General features: G+C 49.9%; 1 protein-coding gene across 3 annotated transcripts in view; it reads left to right on the forward strand.

The window, feature by feature from the left end:
• The window catches only part of Gsn (gelsolin), a 53574-nt gene extending 46940 nt beyond the window's left edge, over nt 1–6634 (forward strand). For all 3 annotated transcript variants that reach the window (XM_046451448.2, XM_046451446.1, XM_046451447.2), the window contains 7 exons: nt 31–121; nt 1796–1966; nt 2513–2687; nt 3449–3573; nt 3728–3805; nt 5346–5406; nt 6221–6634. In XM_046451448.2, the coding sequence (XP_046307404.1) occupies nt 31–121; nt 1796–1966; nt 2513–2687; nt 3449–3573; nt 3728–3805; nt 5346–5406; nt 6221–6390 (871 nt within the window). In that variant the 3' untranslated portion in view covers nt 6391–6634. The remainder of the gene's footprint in view (nt 1–30; nt 122–1795; nt 1967–2512; nt 2688–3448; nt 3574–3727; nt 3806–5345; nt 5407–6220) is intronic.
• The last annotated feature ends 5161 nt before the right edge of the window (nt 6635–11795 follow it).

The raw sequence follows: 11795 nt of genomic DNA on the forward strand, positions 1-11795 counted from the left end.
CTCAGTGCCGAGTCTCACTTCCTTTTCCAGGCAGGGCGCCCAGTCTACCCAGGATGAGGTCGCTGCGTCTGCTATCCTCTCTGCTCAGCTGGATGAGGAACTGGGAGGAACCCCTGTCCAGGTGAGCCAGCCCACTGCCTCTCTGGGCTGTGGCCTGAACCTTGTCTGTCTGGTCACTCCTCTGTTTGTCCATCATGCCTACAGCTGCCCTGATGGGCCTTAGAGTCTAGGGGAAGGTAGACATTCAGCACACATGCACACTGATGGATATGTGGGCCATGCACGGTGACTGCACAGCCAGCAAAATGATAGGACACTGTAGGAGAGGGCAGTGGGACAGGCAATGGGGTGGGACAGTAAGAAGATGGGTGTGGAGCAGCCCGCTCGGGTTTGGACGCTGTCTTCATCTCTGGGCAACCTTGGCCAAGTCACTTAGCCTCTCTGTGCCTCTATGTTCTTCAAATAGGGGTGACAATGGTACCCACCTCACAGAATTCCTCTGGTTGAGGAGTAAGAGTTAACATTTGTAAAGAAAGTTACAATCACGCCTGACATGCAGGGCTCCTCCTGTGTATATGAGTGGTAAGTATAAGGACATAAATGCCACAAAAGATCTAATTAGATTTGAGAAGCCATTCTCCTGCTCCCAGGAACAAACTCTTCAGGTGGGGCCTAACAGACAAGTCGGAGTTGGCCAGGCCTGGAGTGAAGGGAAGTGCATTCCAGGTGGAGGGAGGAGCATATGCAAAGGCCCTGAGATGGAGGCAGCAGTTGGTGTGAGGGTGAAATGACTTGAGGCTGGAGGGGTGGTCAGAGGGGCTGGACCACATGGAGGCCACAGTGATGGATGCTGACCTTGACCCAGAGAACAGTGGGGAGTTGCTGAATGGTGAAGTTCACCTTGGGTGAAGGGATTTCTGGTTAAAAGGTCACCCTGGCTGCTGACTGAGCCCTGGAAGGCCGCAGAGCCAGGCTGTCAGGGGATTGTGGGGGAAGCAGACAAGAGTTCCACCTCCATCCTGCCCTTGGGGCGGGTGGGGCTCTGCATGTGGATCAGTGGTCAGCTTCCTTCCTGATGACTGTGACGGTCTGGGTACCAGACAGTGAGAGGGTCACTGTCTTTGCTCATTCATCCCAGCAACAGCCTTGGCAGTAGCTCTGGGCCCCACTCAGAGAGGAAGAAGCCAAGAGGCTGAGGTGAGGCCAAGTGCCCCCGTCAGGTGGCTCTGAGACATGAGCTCCAGCCCAGCCAGGGCAGGTGGCTGCCCCGATGCAGTGAGCAGAGACCACGCCTGGGCTGGAAGTGAGGGAGACGCTCAGGCAGAAGCGGATGTGACACATCTTGGTGTAACTCTTGCTCCTGTCCCTCCACCACCAAGCCCCGTGTGCAGGAGGGGTCTCTCCAGATCTGGAAGTCCTCTGTGGCACCGGCTCAGTGTCTGGAACTGACGTCACCATTCTGGAAGAATGTCCACCACCAATCCTTAACTTCCATTTAAGGGAATATCTGCAAACATGGGCTTCCCTGGTTCTTGGACTAGACTCAGGGTCAGTGAGGCAAGTCCTCATGGGGGTAGAGAGGGGGAGCAGCCAAGGCAGCGCCCAGAGGACCTCAGGAAATAGCATTGTTTCCAGCCTTCCTGGAACCCCATTTCCCTGCCCAGCGCCTGTGTGCAGCAGGGTCACGTTCAGACACTGTGTGATGGCCTTGTTTGGGGGTGGGTGGGTGCAGTGCCACCCAGAAGGACTGATCAACACTCCCCCTTTCCCAACTTGCTCTCCTGTCTCCCTCCAGAGCCGTGTGGTCCAGGGCAAGGAGCCTGCTCATCTCATGAGCTTGTTTGGCGGGAAGCCCATGATCATCTACAAGGGCGGTACCTCCCGCGAAGGTGGGCAGACTGCCCCTGCCAGTACTCGCCTCTTCCAGGTCCGGTCCAGCAGCTCTGGAGCCACTCGGGCTGTTGAGGTAATGCCCAGGTCCTGGATCCCAGAGGGATTCCCTGGAACCTGCCAGGCTTGATGGGCAGATCCACAGGCCCAGGAGTGGGTGGGGCCGGGTGAGGGGCTGCGCATGTTCTACCTTCCTACACTGGCAGCAGGACTGTCTTAGACGTCCCCCTGTTTCAAGGATGCCCAGGGTCTTTAGCACATCCTCCATAATACAGCTCCTTCCCTGCACCACCTGGACACGGTTCCTGATCCCATTCTAACTGCCCTGTCCCTTTCATGGTGGGAGGCACAGACCCAGATATAATTCTCCAAGATGGTCTGAGTCCTGGAGAGGAAGGGTGAACCTCTGTTAATGGAGCCTGGAATTCTAGAATCATCTTGGCTCATCACTGTGCATTAGAGACTCATGGGAGTCAGCTGCACCCCTCAGCTTCCAAAGTCTGTGCACTCAGCTATGCTAGGGTGTGTTTTCCCAAGTCCTCACCTGGGCACTGGCTGGTCCCAATGCAGGGTCTCCTGGGCTGTGAAGAGGGGCCTGATAAAGTGAGTACTTTCCTCACAGGTAATGCCCAAGGCTGGTGCTCTGAACTCCAACGACGCCTTTGTCCTGAAAACCCCCTCAGCTGCCTACCTGTGGGTGGGTGCAGGAGCCAGTGAAGCCGAAAAGACGGGGGCCCAGGAGCTGCTGAAGGTGCTGCAGGCCCAGCCTGTGCAGGTGGCAGAAGGCAGTGAGCCAGGTAGGAGCTGGCAGGCTCTGCAGCTGTCAGCTTTCCCTCCTTCCTTCTGCTCAGGGCTCTATCTTCCCACCTGTCCCCAGCATGTGTTAAAGAGAAGTGATTGGATTAAAATGGGGGCGGTGATCAGGGAGAGGGTGGTCTCTGGGAGTTAGACAGGAGAGTGCAGCACAGGCAGGGGCAGTCTGGGAAGGATGCTGGAGGAGGTGGTCACTTGCCAGGAAGCCACCAGGGCTGATGGCATGAGGGCAGTCATGCCATCAGGCTGCTTCTCTTGCTGAATTTAGATGAAGAGCATCTTCCCTTTTCTGGGAATGAGGAACCAAACTTTGGTTTATATTTAATTTTAATGAGTTTAAACATCAGTGTGCTCATGTGGGCAGCGCAGGCAGAGACAGAGCAGGTGTAGTGAGAAGAATATGGAGATCGAGATCAGAAAGGATTTGCATCCTGGCTTACTGATTACCAGCTCTGTGCCTTGGCTGAGTTGCTTAACCTCTCTGAGCCTCAACTGCCTCTTTGACAAGTGGTGATAATTATCCCCGTCCCATGTGCTGTCGTGCTGGCTGTGCCTCTGCCAAGGGTACCCTCTGTAGGCCTCCCTTTCATCATCTTCAGACTCCCCAGGGCCCCTCCCCTTGGCCCCCTGGGATTTGAAGGTGGAGTTGGGGTACAGAGCAGTTGGTTGGGCTCTGGTAGGGCCTGCCACCCAGTCTAGTGTGACAGTGGCATCCCTCAGCAACTACTGTGGCCTCCCCTCATAGACAGCTTCTGGGAGGCCCTGGGCGGAAAGGCTGCCTACCGCACGTCCCCACGGCTGAAGGACAAGAAGATGGATGCCCACCCTCCTCGCCTCTTTGCCTGCTCCAACAAGATCGGCCGCTTTGTGGTGAGCCTCTTCAGAAATGGGTCCCAGGGGGCCAGTGGGCCCCAGGGTCAGGAGAAAGGATCCCCTGCCTGGGAGGCAGCCCTGCAGCTCCCTCCTGGGGGAAGGGAAGGGTGCTGATGCCCTTCCACCATGAACCTCCTTCTGTCTTCCCCAGATCGAAGAGGTCCCTGGTGAACTCATGCAGGAAGATCTGGCTACCGATGACGTCATGCTCCTGGACACCTGGGACCAGGTGAGTGAGAAGCAAGGTGAAGGCCAGAGGGAGGGGGAGAGGCTGGACCTCTAGCTCTAGGAGCAGTGGCCAGGTGGCCTGCAAACAGGCAGCACCAGGTGTTCTCAGGAAAGTCCCCAAGTGCGGCAGGCCATTTCCCCTCTGAGCCTCTGCTTCATCTGCTATTAATGGGAATGAGGGTTCCTACCTTGGGGACACAGTGCACCATGTCGGTGCAGATGGTGAGTGCTCACCTAAACCTGTTGGTAAAGAAGGCTGAGCTCCTGTGTCACCCGGGGATAGGGGGAAGAGTTGGAAGTGCCCCTCTTTCTGTTTCAGAGGGCTCTGGACTCTGCTTCTTCTTACAGGGGGACTGTTGTGCTGGACTCAGTTGGGAAAGTACTGTTCATTCATTCATTTAACCAGAATCCATCGAGCACCTGCTTTGTGCCTGGTGCTCTCTGTTTTGGATGCTGGGAATAGAGGGATGAATGGAGTCCTTGTCCTCCCAGGGCTCATTCTCATGGTGGGTGTCGGGTCACCCCTCCCATCAGATTGCCTTCTCCCAGAGTCCTTGGGGTTGTGGAATAGATGGCCACTGGGGCATGAGCCTCCCCATCCCTGCAACAGGGCTGCTTCTTGGGTTCCTAGCTGGAAGATCAGCACCAACATGTCATTGATTGATCCATGAGCTACTTAATCAGCTTGTCCATCTGTTTATTAGTCCACTCAGCCAGCACCACCATCTTCCGGGCAAATGCTGAGTGCTGGGAATCCTCTGATGAGCCAAGTAGATACAGTACCTGCCTTGGAGGGGCTCCAGTTTAGGAGGCAACACACTGATAAACAAAGAGCCATCGAGTTGGGCATCTTATTGTCCAGGGCCATTCAAGGCAGGTGCTCTTGAAAGCAATGTTAGAAATGCATAAAAACAGATGACATAAAAATAAGCTGAATAGACTTTTATGTAAGGCTCAAGCGGTGGTAGTGGCGGTGGGCTGTTTTTATCCCAAGTCTTAGACCCATGTTGACCCAGACAGAGATGGGCACGTAGGAGACTTTCAATATATATGTGTTGGATGAATAAATGAATAAGAATGTGTTACTCATTTGTTCAACAAATAAATCCCTTTAAATGGATTGTTCATGAACTTTTTGAGAGGTGTCTCCAACTCAATATCTGATGGACCTGGTCAGGCAGGGGTGGGGAGACGGGAAGGAGCGGTGGAGCCTGAGGCAAACTGCGTCTGCCCAGCTTCATCCAAGTGAGAGTGGACACCCAGGGCGGCTGGATCCTCTAATTTCTTAAGAGAAGTTGGAAATCTAAACGTCTATGTCATCATTGGTTCCTGAATTTGTGGAAGAAGATATTACATATGGCGGGCGGGCAAACACATTTGTAGGTTACCACTTTGTGACCTCTGTTCCACATCCTTCCAGCTCTGGGCTCTGTTAGTCGGCCGAGGGCTCTGTCTTGTCCAGTACCTGGCACCTCCCCATTCCTCCTCCAGCAGGGAATTTGCTCAGCGCCCCTCATGTACTTTTCATTTCATACCTCCAGGTCTTTGTCTGGGTTGGAAAGGATTCCCAAGAAGAGGAAAAGACGGAAGCCTTGACATCTGGTGAGGATGTCTGTGTGATCTTTGGCTGTGAGGTTGTGGGCACAGCTTAGGGCACTGGTCTGGAAGTTAGCATCACGGGTTGAGCACTTCCTCCTTCACAGTCAGTCCCTCGTAATCCCTGCCTGGGGTGGTGTATTAGTCAGCTCTCTGTTACTATTAGAAACACCTGAGACAATCATTTCATAAAGAGAAAAAGGTTTATTTTGGCTCACGGTTTTGGAGGTTTCAGTCCACTGTCAGTCAACCCTGTGGCTTTTGGGCCTGTGATGAGGCAGCATGTGGTAGAACAAAGCCATTCACCTCAGGTTGTGACTCAGAAAAAGAGGAGGCAGCAAAGTCCACTGTCCTCTTCAAGGACACATGTCCAGTGATCAGAAGACCTCCCCAAAGGCCCCATGACCACCCACTCCTTCCAATAGTGCCCAGCTAGGGACCAAGCATTGCATAGGCTTGTGGAGGGCATCCAGAAGCCTATTATATAGCAGGCAGTGAAAAAAAACAGGTTGGTTGCTTTAGGAAGCCTCAGGGGAAACCAGGGGAAGGAGGGGCCAGAGGAGAAGCTGCACCCAGCGTCCAGGAGGTCTGACAGCTGAACTCAGCAGGGTTCTGATGTAGGAGAGCAAATCCCTAGTAGTTTCATGGAGCTGATTTCGGAACTGGGAACGTAAATGCAGGTTCTTTAATGTCTTCCAAAGGACCTATCCAAGGAAGGGCTGAGAGTTTTGTGGCAGCTCATGTCCTGAACCACCCTCTCCCTGGTGGGGGAGGCACTAAAAATTCTTGGGGGTTCTTTTTCCCACATGTGTGCCTACAGCTAAGCGGTACATCGAGACGGACCCTGCTAATCGGGACAGGCGGACCCCCATCGTTGTTGTGAAGCAAGGCTTCGAGCCCCCCTCCTTTGTGGGCTGGTTCCTCGGCTGGGATGACGACTACTGGTCTGTGGACCCCTTGGACAGGGCCCTGGCTGAGCTGGCTGCCTGAGGAGCAACAAGACCCACCGGGGTCACTATTCAGTGCCTTTTAGAACTGTCTGTCTCCCCAAGTGATCTTCCGGCGAGCCAGATGTGTGTGCGTGTGGGGTTTTTTTTTTTTTTTCTTTTCCTTTCTTTCTTTTTTTTACAGTAGACAAAAACAGCCCTGCAAAATCTCAGGGTTCTTGCAGAATTTCCTCAAATATCTGCGCTTTGAAAATTGAATTCAATAAAAGCTTTTTGAAGTGTGTTAACTTCGCATGCCTTACCTGTTCTCCTCGTGCAACAGCCCTGCACACCTGATAGCAATAGTGTCTTCCTGCCTGTGACCCTCGTAATTTGGAGAAATGCACAGAGAGGCACCTTGCATGTGCTTGGGAACCAGTAGATGAGCTACATGCACCCTGGGTGCTAATCCTGGTCCTCCAAGAAGCAGATGCTGATATGAGATGAGATGAGCTCAGACTGTACTGGGGAAAATGCCTCGCAGGAAGACTGGGAGGGCCATCAGACCCGGATGCAAGTACGACCTAGGTGGAGAAGGAGAGCAGGCCGGCAGAAGCATCCTTCCTGACCATCAGGAAGGTTGAGCAAAGCTTTCAAGCAGTCCTGAGCCACAGTCCTATTTTTGCTGTTTTTGATTGTAGCTAACTATACATAGCAAAATATATATCCCTTCAGCCATTTGTAAGTGTACAATTCAGTGATATTATCCACTATGTAACTCAGAGTAGCTATCACACTATCTTTTTCATACCCAAATCTTTTTCATAATCCTCAACATATGTAATGTAACTTGCACATTAATTAAATGATAATTCTTCATCCGCCCCCCACCCCCGCAACCCCAGGAAATCTCTGTCCTACTTTGTCTCTGAAGTTGCCCACTCTGTGGAGTCACGTGATAGCTGTTGTCTGTGTTGGACTTGTTTCATTTAGAATAGCATTTTCAAAATTCATCTGTGTTAGAGCATGTACCAGCATTTCATTCCTTTATCTGGCAGGATAATATTCCATTGTACGTATACGCCACATCTTGTTTATTCACACATCCACTAATGGACACATGGGTTGCGTCCACACTTTGGCTGTTGTGTTAATGCTGTTGTGAACATAAGTGTACAAATATCGGTTTCATTCAAAGTGTTGTGGGCCAGAGTCAAAGTCAGCCAAGGAAGGAGTTGCATGTCTCTCATAAGCAGGTGTGTCTTATGTCCCCACTGAGTTCTGCCATCAAGGGGCATGACCTTGAGGCAGCTGTGGGGTAGCCTAGAGCCCTTAGTTACATTCCCTCATAGAAACTGGGCAAGGTGCATCATCATAGCTGTCACACCCTGTGACATCTTTCTGGATCTTTCTCTCCACTGCTGGTTCCCACAGGTTTATTCTGCTGTCCCAGAGCTGTTTGGAGAAATCTCTGCTGCTGCAGCTACCATCCTAGGAGCTGTCCCTGGTTGTGCCCAAGTTTGCAGGCTTTGGGACGTAGGGGAGGGATTCCTCAGTGCCCTGTGTGATCTCTTGGGTTTGAATCTCTGTTCATGCTCAGGGTGTCAGAGGTCCCTCTTCAACATTTTCATGAACTGCCTCAAAATCTTTTCCTTGTGGACATTACAAACCAGTCCAAGGAACCTGCTGAAGGGAAGAGCCCATTCCCTCTCCTCCTTCATCTGGACTCTTCTCACCAAGTTTCCCCCTCTTGTTCCATGCTACTCCCTCCACCCTGTCCCAATCCAAGTTATGTAGTGAAGCTCTTTTATGTGAGACTGTAGAAGACAGACACCAGTGTGAGGGTGATGTGATGAGAAGAGAGAGAGAGAGAGAGAGAGTGTGTGTTTACACTGTTGTTTCCAAAGCTGGTTGGGCCCTGAAATTATCCAGGGAGCTTTTTAAAAGCATGAGTTCCCATGAGCCCTACCTCCTGAGATTCTGATTCATCACAGAAATGACGAGGGTAGTGGAGAAGGAATTTTCCGGGTGAAACATGGGGGATGGGTAAGTCCTCTCGGGCAGAGGGTGCAGCAGGGACACTGGCAGGAAGCCAGGAAGGAGAATGGTGTGCTCAGGGGCAGACAGCGGATATGGCTGGATAGAAGCTGGGTGGTGCCAGTCTTTGGAGCTGAGCCACTTGTGGGCAGGGCCCTTGAATGCCACATGGATGGGTTTGGACTTGATCCTATGATGTCTGCTACCCGCAAAAAGTTGCTTTCAAGTGGTCAAAGCAAGCAATCAACTTAACACTTGGAACACAATCAACAGTTACCAGCTGAAGCTTCTAGGAATTCATTAGAGGCAAGTGGAGACCTGTTGGACAAAGCCAGTTTACTTCCTGGGAATTCATGGGAGGTTACTGGAGGTGGACCTTCCTGGCAGTTGTTTTGGTCTACACGGTGGTGCAGGATGTGGCTGTGACTTCTAGGGAGAACTGTGCAAAGCCCTGAGAGGAAATTGCCTGGGGCCACTGGATTGCTCTGACTTCCTAGTTTTCCTTCAAGGGCAAAAGAATGAAATCAGTAACAGTTTCACTTCAGCCATATATTTTCTCTTCCTAATACTTTTAGATTTTAGCTGTCCTACAACTGAGATTTCACCATCACATTAGATGGTCCCACAACTGAGAAGCCGCAGTGAAACTAGAACTAGATGCCAAAATGGCATCTCTTATTAGAGATAGGCCAGGATCTTGAAGGATCCTGGGTGGGATCTTGGGCAATTCAGTTCAACAGATACTTACTTTGTACTTATTTTGTGCAAGCCATTAGAAATTAATTAAAAATTCTCCTCTGAGCTGGGGGTGTAGATCAGTGATAGATTCATATTTAGCAGCATGAGGTTTCAATCCTTAGCATCAATTTTTTTTTTCTGAACTTCCAATTCTCCATTTGCAAAATGGTAATGTTGTATTCATCTGTTACCTCCTGAGAGGCGATATACTTTTGTGGGCAATAGCTGGGCTTGGCATCAGGGTTCCAATTCCAGCTCCACCACTTCTTAGCAATGCAATCTTAAGCTCTTTAGTTTCCTTAGATGCAAAATGGGAATGAGAACAGTGTCTAGCCTCTGAGAATTTTTATAAAGATACAGGAGGCAACACTTGACACAATATATGACCAGAGTAAGTGCTCAAAAATGAAAAATTTAAAAAGCGTTGTCCATGGTATACATTTATGGAGGTAAAGGCCCTGGGTGCTGTGGGCCAAATAGATGTATTAGGCTGAGAGCAATGGGAACCAACTCAAACCAAATCAAACCCTGAGCACACTGCAGTGCTCACACATGTGACAGTCCAGGGTTTAGGGGGCCTTTGTGGTTGACTCAAACCAAAGGGTCTGGGATTCCTGTTGATTCTCCTGGCTCTGCCATCCCCAGTCTGGTAGTGAAATATCTGGCTCTGCACACATGCATGGCAATGCCCAGAGGAAAAGCAAAAGGATGTTTCTAGAATTTTTCCTAGAAAGGGAAGAGGAAGGAACCCCTCCCAAATTCACAAGAGTCCATATTGGGTCACATGACCTACGGTAGGCCAGGAGTGAGGAGTTATCCATGGGCTAAATCATCCCAGCTGCTAGGGGTGAACTCCTCTTGGGAGGTAAGAGCTCTAAGGGGGCGAGGGGACAACTCAACAAAGTCGTGGCTCCCAGGAAGGAGGAAGAGGTAGACAACTATTTTAGTGGAGACGTTTTGGATCCTGATGCTGAAAATAAAGAATATTATTGGTAGTGAATCCTTATAGTCTTGTGGCATCTTGTAATTTTCAGGGGGTTTAATTTATAGCCATTTTTTTTTCTCTAGGAATGTTTTGGGAAACTTCCTAGCCACTCTTGTTACTAAACCTCTAGAACTTTTAAAAAAAACTTTTTAAGATGCTGGAGGTCTAATTCAGGGGCCTCAAGCATGCTGGGCAAGCATTCCACACTGAGCTAAGTCCCCACCCCCAACACCTCGGTTTTAACAGCGGTTTCAGTGTCCTCTCTCGCCCATGTCTTCTCTTCTGGCTGTGGAGTAGTTTGAAAAGGGCTGAATTTTATTAACAAGTCCAATTCCTTTCTTAGCATGATCTGAGACTGGATCTGCTGTGGGCCTGCTGTTATCAGCATCATTGTATGAGATGGTCACAAATAACCTCAGCGAATCCAGGGGTTTCCCATAGCCTGGGAAATGGGATCATGCAGAAAGCTTGGCAATCTATTCATAGGGTTCCTTTAGCCTTCTTGGTTTCGGTGAAGTAAGAGCAATTCAGCCAGCTGTATAGCTTTGAAGTTAGGACCTTAGAGATGATCTAGTCCAGTGGTACCAAAGTCTTTGAGTAGATATTGGTAGTGGGGTCAGTGTTCCCCATTAAGTGTACAAATTTGAATGTGCATTCTCTGCATGCACTTTCCAAAGATGAAGCTCTGCAACTTTCAACAGATTCTTGTGTGTGTGTGTGTGTGTGTGTGTGTGTGTGTGTGGTGCTGGGGATTGAACCCACCCATGGCCTTGTGCATGTAAGGCAAGCAGTCTACAAACTGAGCTATGTCCCCAGCCCGTCCAACACATTGTTAAAAGGTCTGACACCCAAACAGGTGGACTGCAGTCTCCTTTTACAGGTGAGGAAAATGAGGCCGAGAAGGGATGTGACTCCTCTCGGGTCACATTGCAAGCTGTACCGGATGGTTAATAAACCATGCCAGAATTCTGAGGTGTCTCCATGATTTGAAAAATATGATTCAAATTTTATCTTTCAAGTGGTAATAAGAATCACTGATACTTAGAAGCAAAACAGAGAAATGAGTTGAGTACAGAGGCTGATTTAAGATTATAACTCTTGCATAACTCTGATTTACTTTACAGGGTTATAAATGTGCATTTAAGAATTTAACCTGGTAAAAGGTAATTTAAATCTTTTGCTAGCATATAGTTTCCTTTGAAAAAAGGGGCTTGCTGCTAAGAAGAAGTTTGAAAACCATTGATGAGTAGGAAGGACTCCAAGTTCACTCTTAACTATCTGACCTCGGGAGGACCTGGTGCCATGGGCATCACAAGATATAATGTACTGCCAAGGCTGCATAAGCTCAAAGTCCACAGAACCCTGATTTCCTTCCGCTCAGGCCAGTGATTTGTTAACACACTCTGGTTATAAACACCCACTCAACTACCCTCATTTGTACCGAACTTTGGCTAGATCAGACGACCCCAAAGTAAAGTTTAAGGCTTGCTTGGGCATGACAGTTTTGAAAAACTTGTGATCTACATAAAAAACAACCGTAGTGTAATGCGTGTAAAAGGGATGGAGGTAAGCAGCGAGGATATGTTAAGACACCTTAGGAAGTTTTGGCATTGAAGAGGTTTGAATGCCAGCTCTGTTCCTTACCATCCATGTGACTTTGGCTAAGTTTTTACCTTTGAGCCGCAATGTCCTCATCTACAAAGTGGGGA

The sequence above is a fragment of the Marmota monax genome, unplaced genomic scaffold (genome assembly GCF_021218885.2).
Source record: "Marmota monax isolate L192 unplaced genomic scaffold, Marmota_monax_Labrador192_F-V1.1 WCK01_AAM20220418_F8-fsc00020, whole genome shotgun sequence".
NCBI classification, from domain to species: Eukaryota; Metazoa; Chordata; class Mammalia; order Rodentia; family Sciuridae; genus Marmota; species Marmota monax.